Consider the following 18097-nt stretch of genomic DNA (forward strand, 5'->3'; position numbering starts at 1 on the left):
GGAAAATGAGCATATTTTCAAAAAAAGTTGAGTGTCTCTTTAACATTAAAGTGATGGTTCACCCTAAAATGAAAATTCTGTCATCATTTACTCACCCTCATGTTGTTCTAAACCTGTTTGAGCTTATTTATTCTGTTGAGCATAAAATAAGTTGTTTTGATGGATGATGATTAGGCGCACGGTTGGCGGTGCCCATTGACTTCCATAGTATTTGTTTTTCCTACTGTGGAGGTCGGTGGGTGCCGTCGACTTTGTGCTTATCATCATTTATCAAAACAACTTCTTTTGTGTTCAGCAGAAGAAACTAATACAGGTTTTGAACAACATGAGGGTGAGTACAGATAAGACAGTTTTCATTTTTGGGTGAACTATCCCTTCAATGAGAAGGCACTGGTGGAACCAATCATCTTCTTTACTTAAAGAAATAACTCTTTACAACCTCAAAATCTGAGTTGACTCTCCTCACTGTGAATGCAGCATCAGCATACTCATCATATCACAAACACAAGATTATACAACACTTTCTGGTGATCTCCACCACTGAAATGATAGATTTTTCAACAGAGCAAGAGCATGTTTCATTCATCTGAAAGAACAATGTAAAAAACTTTAATGTAACAAAAATGAAGTCAGAATAATAAAAATCGTCAGTAGAAAATAAGACTGCGTGTTTATTAATGAGTCTCATGGAGAACATGGTACAAAAGCAGTTACAGGCCTTGAATGCGCACGCGCACACACATACATACACACACATACATACATAGACACACACACACGCACAGTGAGTTTTTTGGGATTTACTAACACTTCAAACCAACTAACTGACCAGTTAACGGCTGTAAAGCCTCAGTGGGAATACGCATACAGGATGTGACATCACTAACAGAACACCGCAGTCCCCTATGGCTGATTGCCACGAAGACCGTTTCCGTGGTCACTTCTATAGGAATTGCACTAGTGATGAAGCCCTTCCTGTGAGGACCTGGTTTGGTAGCTGGAGAGGACCTGAATGAGAGCAAGAGGCATGATTACAACAGAACATTCTGACTTCAGCACTGCGTCCCAAGCGTCACAGGAATACTCTAAGATGCGAGTTTGAGACGCAGCCTGATGGTTGTCCTGACCCGCCTAACATGGTAGACAGCGTCATAAGGTCACAGGATTGTGAGTTTCTGTCCTCTTTTCTGTAACAGTACTGCCCTAAAGTGCAAAAAGGCCCCGAACACTCACCGCACACTATTGAGAGACACAAACTTTACACTGGTCCACACCAGTGTGTGAATCTGGTGGGTCTCAGACTGAGATTGTCAGTAGATACGTCAGCCATGGCGACATGGAGGGAAGTGACAGTATGAAGCCAGGGCAGATATGTTACTTTGTACAGAATACTTGGAGCTCACACGCACACACATGCACCGTGAATAGAGAGGTGTAACGCAGACATTTGTTCTAAGCAAGGACAAGGCAAATGATTTTCGGACATGTACAGAGATGTTTAGTTGTTTTATGATTTTTTTTGAAGGCACATTAAGAGTCTGGAGTTGAAATTCTGGGTCATAATAAGTATCCGTAGAGGGCTTGTGATGAAATGAAGAACTGTAAGTAGAGGTCACCTTTAAGGGGTTAAGACATCATATTGGCTTTAAATAGTGTGAGGACAAAGCTCTCACCAAATGTCAGAATTCACCTGAAGGGTACAATCTCAAGGTCACGACTGTGAGTTAAAGGCAACTGAAGAGAGGTGCGCTGTGGATGTTGGCACAGTCACGCGAGATGCCAAGACCCTTAACCTGCAACCAAATAAACATCCACAATGGAGTCCGAAGGTGTGAAAAGCCTATTTCCATCTGTTGAAACGCATGTTGGACTGCCGTTGGTGATTAACGCCGAACACAAAAAAGCGAAAATTCATGTTGATCACATCCTATGTGAGCGCTGACCGTCTTCAGGTTTCTACTATCATCAGATTGTCTGATTCCAGGTTAAACATTGTTAAAAACACATACGCACACCCCTGTTGCGGGATGCGATTTATTCGTTGTTGTCCCTGTTGTCCACTAGTGAGAGAGTGTGTATGGATGGCTGTGAAAGAGCGTGTGGTGTTTGAGAAAGTTCTCTCTTATAAGTCTTGGGTGGCAGTTTTGGTAGAGCCGGGGTGGAGTTGTGCCGCGGCGGTATGGGAGGGGCTGGAGTCGGTGGGGGAAGGTGGCACAAGATGGGCTGACTGAAGCTGGGCGTGCAGGGTCGCCGAGGCACGCGTGGAGAAGGTGTGCCGGGGGGCGGAGCGCGGGGAGAGGGCGTGCCAGGCGGTGTGTTGGGAGCACTGGGAGAGCTGGTGAAGTCCCAGTGAAAACGGCCCACTGGAGATGGCTGCAGGTTCACCGGGTAGTTGATGAAGATCTCGGGCGGTCGCTGTGGAACCGGAGGTGGTGTGTCGGGCATCGGATCACGGGGAGGAGGGGGAGGTGGGCTCGGCAGTGGCCCGTCCGAAGGGCCGTTTATTACCGGAACACGCGGCTGCAGGCGAGGTGGCGGCGGCAGTCGCGGCGGAATGGCAGGTGGACTTTCGGATCTGGAACTTAACTGGAACAGAATAGATTGCAATTACATGAAACCTCCTGAAAACTAGTATGTTGATGCTGGTGAGAAGAAACCTCTCGTGTAAACAAAACAAAATTGTGAATGGGAAATTGTGTGTGATACCTTGGTTTCTGAAGAGGTGTCTTTCCTGCGAGGGGGTAGTGGAGGGGGTTTCAATGGTTCATCACTCATCAACTGATGTAAACTACCACATGACACAGACTGGAACTCTGATAAAGAGGACAAACATGGTTCACTGCCACATAACACCAGCGGAGACCACAGCTTTAATTCAATAAACACTAAATACTTACTGGAATGGTGTAGCAGAACTGTGGCAAATATACTGTTGCTACCTGCAAAGAAACACAAAAACACTATTTCAGCAAAACCAAAAACTCTCCAAAATCTAAAATCTCACTCCCTATACTATAACAAGGTACCCACACCTTAATTAACATTAAATTCAAGGACCTTCCAGGTCCAATACCCTCAAATTCAAGGACTAAATCTAGGGACACATTTCAAGTGAGAGCAAGGTTACATCGTGTTACCTTGTAAGATACATTGTTACAGTTCCCTTTCGAGGGAACTCACGGTGCGTCACCGCGGTGTAACTTTGGGGACGCCTCCGCGTCTGAATGTGTATATCAAATTCAACCAATGGTGAGGCTTAACGACAAAGACAGGGTGATGTGGGAGACAGGAAGTATATCGCTATCTTAAATATTGCCAAAGACGGCGTTACAGGGACGCAGGAAGTATGGCAAGGGAGACGCAGCGTCTCGTTCCCTTCTCAGGGAACAACAGTTACATACATAACCCGAGACGTTTTCATGTGTCAAACACAACTATGCAAAAAAGCATTTTGGTATCAACATTCGCATACAGAAGATATAAAAATTTAAAGGGAACAGTTTAGCACGTGTGCTTAAAGTCTGGAATTTTTATGATATTCTCCTACACTACACAGGAAATAATATGGATTTTGTTTCAAGAAAACTTCTTGCATAAAATGGATTCAAGCACTTTCAATGACTTGTATCCATGTATGGATATTTTCAAAAACTTCCCAGTGCCTTGAATTTTTTCCCCAGATTCACAAACTTTCAAGGACCCGTGAGAACCCTGTATAAGCACAACTCTCTCTCTCTCTCTCTTTTACTAGGCACAACTCTCTTTTTCTCACCATAGGAGCTGTTCAGGTCCTGCTCCATAAACACAGAGTTGAGGTCAGAGCTGGCGGACTGTGGGGGGGTGGGCGTGTTAGGAGAGGTGGGAAGTGAAGCAGGGGTCTCGGGTTCGGGCTCTGCAATGCTCCTAAAAGTGATTTTATGGGGCGGTTCTCTTTCTAATGGCACCGGGTGACCCTTCAGTGTTCCCCCTCCTCCAGCTGCCTGCCTCACCGGCCGAATGCCAGGAGACCTCAGAGAATAGGTTATCTTTCTGGGCTATAGAAGACAAAAAGACGAAGAGCCAGACCCCTCCACATTAATCATAAAGACCTGATTTTCAGATTGTCACTGTAGTCTTTTGGACTCTATTGTATATACTCACAAATCTGGGCGGCTGTTTGCAGTTGCGTGGTTCGATCTCTAAAGATTTGTTGAACAGGTAGTCAGAAAACTCTTTCTCGCTCATGTTTCCCATTGGATTCAGATTCTCAAAAAACCTCTGTAAGACAAAAATACTTTAGTAACACTTTTATAAGGGTGAGTGAGTTAGAGATATAGGAGAGAGAGAAAGAGAGAGTTTATCAAGATGAACCTTTATATCGTATTCCACTCTGAGGCGGTATGGTTGGTTCTGGTATTGCTGGATTTCTCCAGTGATTTCTGCTACTTTGCGTCTCTTGCTGAAGTTGATCAACTCTTTTCCATCACGCTTTAGGAAATCTGGATTTCCCTCTTCTGTCTTCAGAATGTTAGTTAGGTAGATACCTGAATACCCAGAAGAAACAGACTTCAGAAAATGCCACAAAACATGTTTTTCCCATTTAGAGGGTGTTTACAACTGGTATTACACGGCTCGTTGAAATGCTCGATTCTGATTGGCCAGTCACGACAATGAGACAACCACTAAAAACTAATAACACACGGTAACCTGGATGCTGCAAATCATTTTGACAGGTACAGTTTAATATTACAAACAAATTAAATACGGGCCATTGACGGGTTAACTCGTCAATTAAAAGAAAACGCTTCCCTGCCAATTAGTGCGCACTCACACTATCCAAACCAAACCGCGTTTGGGCACGTTTGACCCCCAAAGCCTGGTTCGTTTGACAAGTGTAATCGCTTTGTTCCGCGCCCGGATTGGTTAATCGCGCCGCGGCCGGGTTGCAGAGGTGGGCCGGAGCGCGGTTCACTTGGCCTCAGGCGTGGAAGGCTGTGGTGTGAGCGCAATTGCGCCTGAGCGCGATTCAAAAGGTGAAGACGTCAGTTGCGCGACCACTCACCTTCATATGCCTCCGTAAAAACCTTTTAATGCGAGTAGCGGGTTACGTGAATGTCCGAGCTGCACGTGTGACAGATCAACTAAGCAATATGATGACATGTAAGAGGGCTGTCTGTAATCGCGCACCAAACGACTCCGAATAAAAACACAGACTTATCATTACGGTGGGTTCCAGTGTTAAGAGAGAGCTTTACTTCCTGCTTTTTTCAAAACAATCGCATCTTAATGACGAAAGCGCGCCCGTACAGTGTGAGGGCGTGCACCTGGGGGAGTAGGGAGGGGTGACAATCGCGCTGGGGCATGATTTGGTTTGGATAATGTGAGTGCGCCCTTAGGGGTGTAACGATTAATCGCGCAAATGCAATCATGAACCAATGAATGAATTTGAATGAATTACGGTGAAATCCCGGCAAATCCAAAAGCCAGGGGGCGCTCTCATGCAGAAACTCCCTTTGTGAAGTAGCATTAAAAAACGTTATTCCAGGAAATGTCTACAGGAGTATTTATATCGCTGTTCTTCAAATTGGTTCAGGTATTTTCATGATAATAAAGAATATTTTCAATGATTTTGTTTAACGAGTGTTGCTTTTTTAAATCCACGTTATAAACGACTCCGACTCGTAACGATTTTAGATTGATAAGGACTTCCTACATGAAACACAGAATCGCAGCCTTGCAATTCAGAATCGATTTCAGACAGGCATTTTTAATGGGACACACGATTAATCGTTACAGCCCTACTGCCAATGACGAGTATTTCTGGCTTTCCACAACACCGCTATTATCCACCAGATGGCGCTCTTTCGCAACATAAAAGATTGCTCTGCATCTGATCTCTATCAAAAGTCCTTAGTTCATGTCAGTGGTCTCTGAGTGGTTTTGGCTGGTTTAAAGAGGACTTAAACCACAACCACCAACCACAAACGTAAATAAACATGCATATTTGTTCACATACATGCTAGTGAGTCACAAGCAGCTCTTTCACCTACCAAAGAAAGGTACACAAGGTGGATTGATGGATTTGAGCTTGGCGAGGTATTTTTTAAAATGATCCTGACTGAGCTCAACAGCTTCCTCTAGAATCTTCTTCTTTCTCTCAGGGACACCCTGCATAAAATAAACACAAAAGAACTTACTATCCATCATTTGTCTATCATTTCACATTATGGATATATCAATCTTTTATTGTGTGTGTGCATAATAAGTGTGCAGGTCACCTCAAATGTATGGTCCAGGCGATACACGGGTACAGAGTTGATGGCGCTTACGATCTCTAAAACTCCGTTGAAGTTATTAAGCTCTTGAAATACCTGCAGAATCTCAATAATACGAGTAAATACAGCAACCCTCTCATCAAAGTTTTCTGTCTCCACTATACACCTGAGAAAGAGAGAGAGTGCATTTAAATGACAATATTATAAAAACAAGCACCACGATTTGAGATTGTTCATAAATAACATAAGCTTTAGTTACTCACTTCTCAAACCACAGTGTGAGGTTTGTAGTGTGTCTGATCATCCTCAATAGGTTGGGAGAATTCTTCTCTTTATCTTCCTTTGTCCAAACACTTCCTACCAGCTCAGACGGGCGAACGGCTCTACCCTCGCACAAACACAGAATATGTAACACTATTCTTTCTTACTCTTTTGTGTCTATAGTTACAACTAGATGTGTCTCACCTGTACAGATCAGATTCTAGTAGTGTTAATTGCCGGGCAATTTCAATGGGATGAAGGGTCATGAGGTCAAAGGTCTCGATCTGCCCAGGGCGGCTGATGTGCCATTCGATAGGAGGTGGTGGGCTCTCAAAGGTGATGTTGTGACTGATGCCATTAGACTGAGTTTGAATTTTACGTCTCATTATCTTACTGATAGACTCCACCCACTTACGCATGGATTTACCTGAAGATAAACACACGTGTCTCCTTGAATGGGAATTCAATCAAGTAAATTTGTATACATATCAGATTGCATGCATTTTGTTTGGTACAGGATGTTTATACCTCTAAGCTGTGTGGTGCTGGTGAGGTACTCTTCAAGTCTGCGGCGAAGTTCGGGATCATTCTCAAAGTCATAAAAGTGATGTTCCACCCACTGACGAAACACATTTAGAACCCTAATAACACAAAGATACACACAAGCATGCAAAAAAACAGCATTACAGTTGATGGAAAGCAGGGCAGGGAGGGGTGAGTTATGACATTCACTAAAATAAGGACAAAAATGTAAGGTGTATGGGTAAAACATTTCATCCCTAAATAGACAAATAAATGAATAATACTTTGCAAAAAGCACATGAAGCTAATTTTTAAGATCATATCTTTAAAAGGGACAATAAGTAGGATTTACCCCCATCTAGTGGTGAAATTGTATATCGCATTCAAACAAATAGTGCTCTCTAGCGCCTCGCTTTTCCAAATGCGTGTTGCAACTACGGTAGGCATTATGTACTCACTGATCTCCTTGTCCGTTTCAGCTGGTTCGCGTGTTCTGAATGAAAACGCATTGGTAGGCTAGTGCTTTTTGTACCTCTCTGCTATTATAGTTTATCAGTATGGCGGAACGACACAGAAGCCTCCTAGGAGTTACACGTTCAAGGTAAGTAAAGAGAAGAAATTGTAAGCTTACAAAGAAGCTTAGGTCAGATCACTGGCAGAGGTCATTTGACACCAACGAGGACATATTTATGAATAAAGACATTGATTTTGATTCATAAAACACTTAAAACCCTACTTACTGTCCCTTTAAAACCAAAACATTCTGAATAAATCTTTGTAAGGGCAAATTAGAGTGAGAGAGCAATTTAATTTTGGCAGGAGATTTACTGACAATGCGCACGTTAAAAAACAGGTGCAAAAATCTCATTTCCATAAATACAAACACAATCTGTCAAGTAGGGCAGTCAAACGATTATTTGTGATTAATCGCACACAAAATAAAAGTTTGTGTTCGCATAATATATGTGTGTGTATACTGCGAGTAATTAATATGTATATATAAATACATTAAAAAAATATATATTTTTGTAATTAAGCAAACACAAACGTAAATTTTGGAAGCAATCAATTGCGATTAATCGTTTGATAGCCCTACTACCAAACTCAGAGCAAATTAGCATAGAGTGATTTAAACATGCTTTTTTAGAGATTGAATAAGGTTGCAAATACCAGTAAATCGAAGAGTGCAAACTTCAGTAAACCACACTGTGTGATTCATTTATATTCATCCTATAAATTTTTCGTCTGAAAGGGAAACTTTTTCGATTTTGTGTATGAGCTTTGCAAATGAGAAAGCATGCGCTTTACCTAAGTTGGACAGGTTGCACATATTCTCTACGAAATCTCTGGAGCTCAGCTGCCATTGGCTGCTCTCCATTCCAAAGTGCTTGCCGGTCCGCCTCTGATGGTTCTGGCTCTGGAATTTCAATCCTGGAATATCACAGAAAACAAAATAACTAAATGACATTTATAAAGATATCAAAACAAAAGGATAACCATAATAAGTTAAATCAGAAAAAATTAAGGGGGACATTTCACAAGACTTTTTTAGGATGTCAAATAAATCTTTGGTGTCCCCAGAGTGCGTATGTGAAGTTTTAGCTCAAAATACCATATAGATAATGTATTATAGCATGTTAAAATGGCCACTTTGTAGGTGTCAGCAAAAATGTGCCATTTTAAATGCAAATGAGCTGATCTCGGTATTATCCCCTTCTGACATCACAAGGGGAGCCAAATTTCAATGATCTATTTTTTCCACATGAGGCGCTGCTGTTTAAATAGTACAGTGCTTAACAAATTTATTAGACTACCTGTCTATTTGTCTAAATGATATATAGGAGCTGAATATGACCATTTTAAACATAATAAAGTTTGCCTAAGGTCAAGACATGCATGAATGTGACAGAGCCCAGAGCTCACTCTGTATGTGTCAGGTTTACCTTTCAATCAGTAGTGTAAGCAGGTCTTGTGGTTTACAGAAGGAGCGGTATGTAGTCAGAAAGGTACGCACAAAATTCGGGTCTGTGTGGGAAAAAAGGAACAGCACTTTACATATGAGGACACTAGGACAAAAACAAATCAAGAAATTCATAGATAATCCTAAACATTATTCGCATCCATGGCCATTACTAGGAAGAACAGTTGTAGTGTGTCTGTGCAATACAACAGGATTTATCACTCGATTTATCTTGTTAGCAACGACTGTACAAGATAACCTGCAGAATGGATTAAACAAATACATAAAGGGGCGGTTTCCTGGACAGGGCTTATCCTAGTCCCAAACTAAAGTACATGTTTGTGCTACCTTAATTTAAAAACACCTTGCACTAACACAACTTAACATATGTCAGTGTCATTGTTTTGCCTCAAGATGCACACCTGCATTGTTTCTTGTAAGGTTTGTTTGAAAAACTACTTAAATAACTAAGGCCATGTCCTAGATTAATCTAAACCCTGTCCAGGAAACCGTTCCAAAGTGTTTAATGGAACTGGGAGTACTGAACTCTTATTAATAGCTAAAGCATTGTCAAATGATATGCAAAGGGAATAAAAGACCATTTGTACTGTGCTGTACAATAACACAGAAAACTTGAAGATTTCTGCTGTAATACAGATATTGTATTGAAATCTTAGATTTATTTCATCCTGTACCTGCGTACATGTGGTACGTCAATCTCTCAATGAGCTTGACAACTGTCCCGGCTTTAATAATGGGGATTCCGGTTTTGCTCTGGGCTCCTTCCTCAAACACGATGTTCTCCTCAGAGTCCTGGACGGCAAACCGGTAGACATCCGGTGATGGGAGCCTCAGCGGTTGTGCCTGTTCCTCGCGGTGCAGGACGGTGTCCAGCATGCGGTCCAGAGTGGGCCGGTACTGCAGAGTTACCAGTGCAGCCATCCACGCGCTCTTTTCTTCTGCCGAACGAGCACAGAACACTGCACCGGAGTCCTCACGCCCCACCAGCTCAAACGCGTGCCGAAACTCCGGCGCATCTTCACGGTCCACGATGCGAAACTTGCGTAACATGAACTTCTCCTTCAGACGAAACTCTGCCCCGCTGCCTGCCCCCGGCAACCGTGAGCTCTGGTTGGCTTTGCAGCTGATCATGAGGCCATCGAACAGGAAGTTGTGTCGTTCGTGCTTGGCACCAGCCCTTAATAGTGCACCCTCCATGATGAACTGGCTGCAGCACTGACCAATATCTTTGCCTTCCCAGCCATCAATACTCCTCTGGATGTCATTCATACGCTTTATAGCTGCCTGCTTACTGCGAGACGCACGGCTGTATAACCGATATAGAGGTTCCCTAAAAAAATTAAAAGGAAAGCATTCACATTTATGCATTCGGCAGACATGTTTAAGCCCGAAGTATACTATGCATTCTCTAAGTGCCTGGAGTTATCCGGCTAGGAAAACTATGGGATTCCTCACTCTATGCATACTGAACAATTGTGTGAGTGCAAATTGTGCCGGAGCACGGATCTGAAAGGTTGACTCTTGATTCCCTGGGATTTAAACTTGTGACCTTGGCATTGCTAGTGTCAGACTCTACCAGTTACAATGTAATGGAGATTTAGTGCGTGTATGTTACCCTTGTTTGCGCCGTGGTTGGTGTTTAGCATAAATGCGTTCAATGCTGCTCTGTAGGTTGAGCAATGCCGTCTGAGCTTGTTTTAAACACTCTCTGTCATCCTGATCCTCGCTGCACTCCTGCAATTGCTACAGAAATGATCATCGCATGAATTTCAATTATCGAACCAGATTACACAGCTCCAGTTTACTGACCGAATATCAAAGTGTTCATGGCTCACCTGTAACAGTTCAAAGTAGTGCATGCAGTGGTAAACTGGAACCATCATTATCTGAGGAAGTACATACTGTACTGCCTCTTTAAAACCTTCTGCAATCGACTGAAACACAAACCACAGGAGACAGAACATCTGAGATTGTGCGTGCAAAGATGAGCACTACATCCCACCATGCATTTATGTGTGTTTATTTAGCAGACACTTTAAAGGATTATTTTCTTAAAAATAAAAAATCCAGATAATTTACTTACCACCATGTCATCCAAAATGTTGATGTCTTTCTTTGTTCAGTTGAGAAGAAATTATGTTTTTTGAGGAAAACATTAAAGGATTTTTCTCATTTTAATGGACTTCAATGGACCCCAACACTTTAATGCAGTTTAAAATTGCAGTTTTTAAAGGGAAACGATTGTCATTTTTGGGAAGAAAAATAAAAAAATATGCTCTTTAAACCACAACTTCTCTTCTTCCTCTGGCTGTTTGACGAGCCAGTGTGACCTCACATACTTGTGTAATGACAATGATGTCGTTATATATATATGAAACACACATTTGTGGACCATTTTAAACAATAAACTGACACAAAGACATTAATTAGTATCATTCCACATACAACAACTTCGAAACGGTCCTCTTTCTCCACACTTGTAAACACTGGGGCGTAGTTTCGCATACGTCATCCGTGACCTCTTGACGTGATGATGTATAAAGTGAGGTCATGCTGGCGCGTCACAGGACCAGAGAAAGACGAGAAGTTGTGGTTTAAAAGTGCATATTTTTTATTTTTCTTGCCAAAAATTACAATCGTTTCGCTAGATAAGACCCTTATGCCTCGTTTGAGATCTTTTAAAGTCCTTTGAAACTGCAATTTTAAACTGCATTAAAACTAATAAGTGTTGGGGTCCATTGAAGTCCATTAAAATCAGAAAAATCCTGGAATGTTTTCCTCAAAAAACTATTTTTTCTCGACTGAACAAAGAAAGATAACAACCTTTTGGATGACATGGTGGTGAGTAAATTATCTGGATTATTTTTAAAGAAAATGGACTAATCCTTCAACACAAAGAGACTTGCAAATGATCCAATTACAACACTGTAGCATATTAAAATAATATGTAAAACACTATAGTAAAGCAATACTCCAGTATGTTTGGTGCCAACCTGAAAGTGCAGAGCAACAGTGGGGCGGGTCATTAGATTATTGAAATGTTGACAGAATTCTTTCGAGAGAATATCCTGAGACAGCGTTTCGTAGGGATCAAACGCCTGCTCCTGTACAAAACATACACAAACATTTTTAACACCCTTAAAGAGGTGTTGGAGGTTTTATTTTACTACGTTCATGGAGCAGGAGTGTCTTTATGTTTATCTGTACCTCAGCGAGATCTTCGAAGCAGCTTCCAACTAGGGGGTGTGGACTTCCGTCGGCTGTCATCTCAACAGCATCCTCAATAAGTCCCAAAAGCTTTACCGTCAGCTCGTGAACCTCCAGAATATTACTGAAACCCAGCTCAACGTCCTACACATCACAGAAAAAAAAGAGAATGCAGAACAATTTTTTTTAAATTGCGTAACCCTAACCCCAAACCAGAGCACCAAAAATAGATGCTTGCTTTTGCTATCACCACTAATAATAAAAGCGTCTGAGCCAAACCCGAAACCTCTTAAGCACTGGTCAGTCTGATCACACAGATTCAAAGAAAAATACACATTAATCTGGCAAGTCTTCATGTTTAGGCAAATCAATTACATTTAAAGATAAATTATAAACTGCGGAGACACGGATAGCATCAGAGTGCTCTCTCTAAACTGAGGTATCAGAAACGAACAAACATTATCAACACACTCAGTGTTAACACCACTTTACAGAAATAGCATCCATTCTGACTGGTCAGGGCAAACCCACCTGAGCTGAAAAGAGTTTGTTATTGAACAGAAAGGCTTGTCGAAACACTTTGATGATGAGATCAAGTTCGCGCAGATACTGGCGCTCCTCAGCAATCTCCAGACGCACCAGGTCATCATATGTGAGCTCACCAGAGGAAGAAACCTCCTCTATACTCTGGGAAACCAGTCCCATGTCCTCATCCTGGTCAAACATATCCATTAACACCTGAAAACACACAAAAAATATTTTAAATACAGCAATGATGTTTACATTTCATGTAACAAAGCATCCAATGACTTTACTGCTGTTACCTGCAATCCATAACTTTGTTAAACATACACAAAAATCAGTCTTTGAGCATAAACATGAACACGTCTTCTTACCTTACACATATTGACAAGGGTAAGCTTATGATAAATAATCAATAAATTGAGATGTTGGGTCAGATTTACAAATGTAAAGATAAGCACATAAAGTAAAGAAAAGACTAGGCATACTTAACGTTTTACTTGTACACAAGGGTCAGTTTGCAGTGCGCCTGGCGCAAAATTCGACCTCAGATTGGTACACGACACGTGCCACCAGATTTTGGTAACCATGCAATAGCCCTTAAAAAACAGATGCACACATGTATTTCTGACCTTGTCAGCACACATGGAGACCGTGATGTCCTGCTGGCTGATCTCATAATGTCGAATGTTGCTCACGTAGTTTCCAGCCAGCTTAAGGATGTCGGCTGAGATGTACTCCAACACAGCCACGATATAAAGACACACATGATAGTCGATCTTATATCCCAGCACCTCCTGCAGACACACAATACCAGATGTGACTTAGTATGAGTTTTGAAAGGATATGAAGTCGTATATTTAGTGTATATTTAGAGCGTTTCACGCCTTCAATAGTGGATGTATTTTATCGACTGGCAACAGTAGTGGGTTTCTTCGTTTGCGTTTCTCTATTGCTGCCTGAGCGTCTGCCATGGCCCATTTATCGATAGGATTCGGGAACGTCTTCTGGACACGGTCCTGCAAGCACATAACAAACAGATCAAGTGACTGATCAGGTGCAAATACACTACTGAAAAGTTTTCATATACAGTAGTTTTTTTGTCTCCATCACATAGTGCTGGATTGTTTGCAATTGTGGGTGGTACATGCAAAAGTTTGGATCAATTTATAATATTTTATATGAGGTAAAAGTACATATCACAATATAATTTATGATGAATTTAAACAAATAAATGTATATATTAATAGCCACGATAATACTTGTTATTGTGGAAGCCCATTTAAACGCTTTAATTTTATTTAAAGAATGACAGATATAAACCAAAAGATAAGATTACTCATAACAAATTAATCGATACATCTGGTACAAGTGTACATATTAAACAAACTCTGATTGGTTAACACACCTTAGTTAACTTCAAATTCAAGGACCTTTCAAGGACTTTCCAGGTCCAATGGCCTCAAATTGACGGACTGCATGTGCAAGTGAGAACAAGGTTACATTGTGTTACCTTTTAAGATACATTCTTACAGTTTCCTTTTGAGGGAACTCGCGCTGTGTCACTGCTGTGACACTTTGGGGAAGCCTCCAGGGGTAAGTGCGTCTGAATTTGTGTATCAAATTCAACCAAAGGTGAGGCTTAATGACAAAGACAGGGTGATGCGGGAGCCAGGAAGTATATTACTATCTGAAATATTGCCAAAGACGGTGTTACAGGGACGCATTAAGTATGGCGAAGGAGACGCAGCGTCTCGTTCCCTTCTCAGGGAACAACAGTTGTAACCTGAGACGTTTTTATGTGTCAAACACAACTATGCAAAAAAGCATTCTGGTATGAATCAATATTCGCATACAGAAGATATAAGCATTTAAAGCGAACAGTTTAGCACGTGTGCTTAAAAAGTCTAGAATTTTAATGATATTATCCTACACTACACAGGGAACAATATGGATTTCTTTTAAAAAAAAACTTCTTGCATAAAATAGATTCAAGCACTTTCAATGACCTGTATCTATACATGTATATTTTCAAAAACTTCCCAGGGTATTTTTTCCCAGATTCACAAACTTTTCAAGGACCCGTGGGAACCCTCATCACATGTACCCATACCAATAAATTCCGATAGTTTTGCTTTTTTTTAAATAATTTTTCAGATTATGATGCCGTGAAATCCCAAGTGCAAGGAGTCCAAACTGTAATTCTGTTGGCATTGTCACCCAATTCGAAATGATCACATAGCATGGGCTCTTCTGACGTGTTTTTCTTTCAATTGCCAGGATATAACATGCCCTGATCTTCGACTGTTTTCAAACAACTGCCGATGTCCGATAGAGGTAAAAATCACTTTTATCTGCCAATATTGATTATAGAGCAATATATCGGTGCATCAATGTCACAGAAAAACTTTACTGGTTAACATCTTTCTACCACTGCAATAAATACTGGCCAATCCCAGTGAGCGTATGTATATACCTCAACATCAGCTACAGTCCTTGGCTGCGTAACACACAACTTGTTCAGGAGCTGTATTATAAGAGCCTCAATGTGCTGAAGTGCGTCTTCTTTAGCTGACAAGTTTGGATGCACTTGTAGCTGCACCTGTATATATAAAACATTAAAACATTACAGGAATGTTACAATGACTTTAATTAAACACCTAGACAGGGAACCACAAAACCCTCTGAACAGGATCGTTCAGACAAAAAGGTCATATAAAAGCTGTCAGATGACAATACATGAGATGTTCCTGCATGAAAAAGTCAGTAAAAAAGATATATCTATCACACATTTACAGTAGAAACACATAACATTAAACTGTTACAAAGACAGGATGACATCATCATCTCGCACACGCAGACTAACTCTCAGTTGGGTGGACAAATTCAAAAACTCTCCTTCCCAATTTAAATCCCCCACCCCACCTTACTGGGCTGTGTCTTTAAATAGGAATGCAGTCTGTTCAGGTACTGTGGCAAAACCAGTTAGAGAGTGAGTGAGTGAGAGAGAGAGAGAGAGAGAGAGAGAGAGAGAGAGAGAGAGAGAGAGAGAGAGTTAGAGAGAGTAAGAGAGAGAGAGACAGAAAGACAGACAGAGAGTAGAAAAAAGACATGCAAATAGTAGCAGTCTAGAACAACTGCATTTGTGTTATGACAGGTGAATGGTGCAAGGTTAAAGGTGAGGACAGGTAGGTAGGAACACAGGTTTAATTCACTTTTACAGTCAAACAGCAACATACAGACCAAGAACACAAGGCAAATGCATGCACGCACAAATATACAGATGAGAGATGGGTTGTACTCTCTGCTCTAGTGTCTGGTTACATGCCGTCCTCCATTAGGCACTGAGAGCTGCTCTACTGGGACCCCACAACACACACACAGATACAAACACACACACTCTACCCCTCTGTCCTCTCCAGGGATGGGGGGATGATAGTAGCAGACAGAGAAGTATTGATGTGGAGAATGGGAGAGTAGGCAGAGAAAATGAGAGATGGGAAAGAGAGAGAGTGTAAATCTAGAGTGAAAAACATACAGGACAAGACAAGCTAGCATATCATCTCTAAATGTTAAAAGAGACACTCTATACATTAAAATCTTGAAACTTTAGATCTGAAATAATGATAATATACCTGATAGATGTCTACATCAATGTGCAACACATTTCAGTATTCCCAGACTGAGGTGAGGTCAGTCATTCTTGCTTAATTTGAAACAAAAATGAACTCAGCAAATGCTGGAATGAGCTGTGAATGCATTGCTAATAATTAAAATGTGTTTTGTTGACTTCAGACTCATGCAAACCCTTATAAATACATGTGCAAAGTTAAAAATATATTAGATACAGCCTGCATTAGTCTTTGGCTCCAAAACCCAAACATTCAGACACATCACGTGCTCTTACGTTTACCTGATGATTATATTATTTGGCAATTTTGCAGCAATGATAGATCAAAATTATGTATTTCTAGCATGAAAATCCCAATATATAACCAAACTAAAATATGAAAATCTATATATTATCTTTAATATACTCAGATGATGTGCATAATGTTAATATACACTGATTTGTTGTGTCAAAAGAAGGCACCTCTATAAAGTTAAATCTTGATACAGGCAGAAATGTCAAAGTGAGTATGGCGAAGTATGAACCTGTGTGGTGTTTACACACACATTTTCGGTGCATGTTGCACAGCTGCATCCTTCAGAAACATCAAAACAGACAGTGCAACACAAAACAGCTGTGCAAATCACCATGCAAGGAAAACAGGCTTGTTTTTTAGTGAACTCTATACTTTTCAGTTCTGCAGAATTACTCTTTAAAACTTGCTGAAGCTCCGATGCTCTTTCAACATTATAAACATTTAAACAACTTCCAGTTGGACTCAATGGGACAAGCTGGGTCAGTTTGGTGTTTGTTGGGTCAGTACCTTTCGCAGCGCCTGTACGAACAGGCCTCGCCATCTCGCGCTGTTCTCCTCGCTGGAGCTGAAGTCGTGCTGCATGCCTGCGGCCGCCGGGCGCGCTGCTCCGCATCGGCCCCGCACACTCCCAGCACCGGGAACAAGCACCTAACTTTAACCGCTGTCTCTCTTACGGCGCACACAATTGAACTCTACCACATTAACGAGCCAGTTAGACTTCTGGACATGCGAAACATATCCTATTATCGTGAGAAAAACAAATAAAAAGCACATAAGCCGAGTGAGAGTGAAAGTGTCCGCGTCTCTGTCCTGTCAGAGCCGTTGGTGTGTCGCGGGTGTCTCGGGCTACGCTCGAGCGCTAATTAGCCGCTAACACACCGAGATTAGCCACACATGCTAAACGGACAGCTCGCCCAGCTGCTCAAACAGGACAGTCGCCGATAATACCATCTCCTTCAGCGGGATGTCATGTTGTTCACACTCGGGAAGCGTTAAAAAAAGAAGCGTTAATTGTCGTCTGGCTGCCGTTCGTCTCGCAATGTTGTGTCAGCCGTTAACAGCAGCACATCTGGCGGCGCGCGGCGGCTCTGTGGCCTCGAGACTCTTCATGAAGCGCGCGAGCAAGAGTTTCTCCAGTGCGAGACTGTCATGTTGTGGGAGTCCGTCTGTCGGGCATATTCCAGTCACGCAAACGAGCGGACGCTACTTCGCCTAAATCCGCTATATTGCGATGAAAAGTAGAGTGCTAATGGCTTTGTTTTTGTTATTGGCAACGACCGACTCGTCCCGATTCAACTCCGCTGTGCTGCGCTCGTGTCCATGACGGTGTAATCACAGCTGCTCACTGCGCGCGCTTCCCGCATCTGCGCAGCCCGGAGGGGGGATCGCGCGCTGCGTGTGAGCGAGCGCGGTTACGAGTGGAA

General features: G+C 41.8%; 1 protein-coding gene across 1 annotated transcript; it reads right to left on the reverse strand.

Annotated features, from left to right (window-relative positions):
• Positions 1-651: 651 nt before the first annotated feature.
• sos2 (son of sevenless homolog 2 (Drosophila)) lies at positions 652-18081 on the reverse strand. The gene is made up of 23 exons (XM_055170449.2): positions 17181-18081; positions 15224-15349; positions 13635-13766; positions 13380-13544; positions 12757-12963; positions 12226-12369; positions 12012-12122; positions 10854-10952; positions 10634-10761; positions 9693-10348; positions 8981-9062; positions 8346-8468; positions 7044-7156; positions 6720-6942; positions 6518-6637; positions 6258-6420; positions 6030-6147; positions 4351-4523; positions 4141-4257; positions 3773-4034; positions 2898-2939; positions 2707-2813; positions 652-2586 (listed from the first exon to the last, which is right to left on the reverse strand). The coding sequence occupies exons 1-23, from the start codon at positions 17253-17255 to the stop codon at positions 2035-2037; spliced, it is 4038 nt and encodes a 1345-aa protein (XP_055026424.2). The 5' UTR covers positions 17256-18081; the 3' UTR covers positions 652-2034.
• Positions 18082-18097: the final 16 nt, after the last annotated feature.

Source organism: Misgurnus anguillicaudatus, chromosome 11 (assembly GCF_027580225.2).
Source record: "Misgurnus anguillicaudatus chromosome 11, ASM2758022v2, whole genome shotgun sequence".
NCBI lineage: Eukaryota > Metazoa > Chordata > Actinopteri > Cypriniformes > Cobitidae > Misgurnus > Misgurnus anguillicaudatus.

Excerpts from the sequence above, each read along its gene's own strand:
- sos2 (XM_055170449.2), bottom strand. The coding sequence starts at position 17,255 with ATGCAGCACGACTTCAGCTCCAGCGAGGAGAACAGCGCGAGATGGCGA. Across the intron at positions 12,964-13,379 it reads TCTCCATGTGTGCTGACAAG|GTGTTAATGGATATGTTTGA; the intron begins GTCAGAAATACA and ends GTGTGTTTTCAG. Across the intron at positions 10,953-12,011 it reads CTGTTGCTCTGCACTTTCAG|TCGATTGCAGAAGGTTTTAA; the intron begins GTTGGCACCAAA and ends TTTGTGTTTCAG.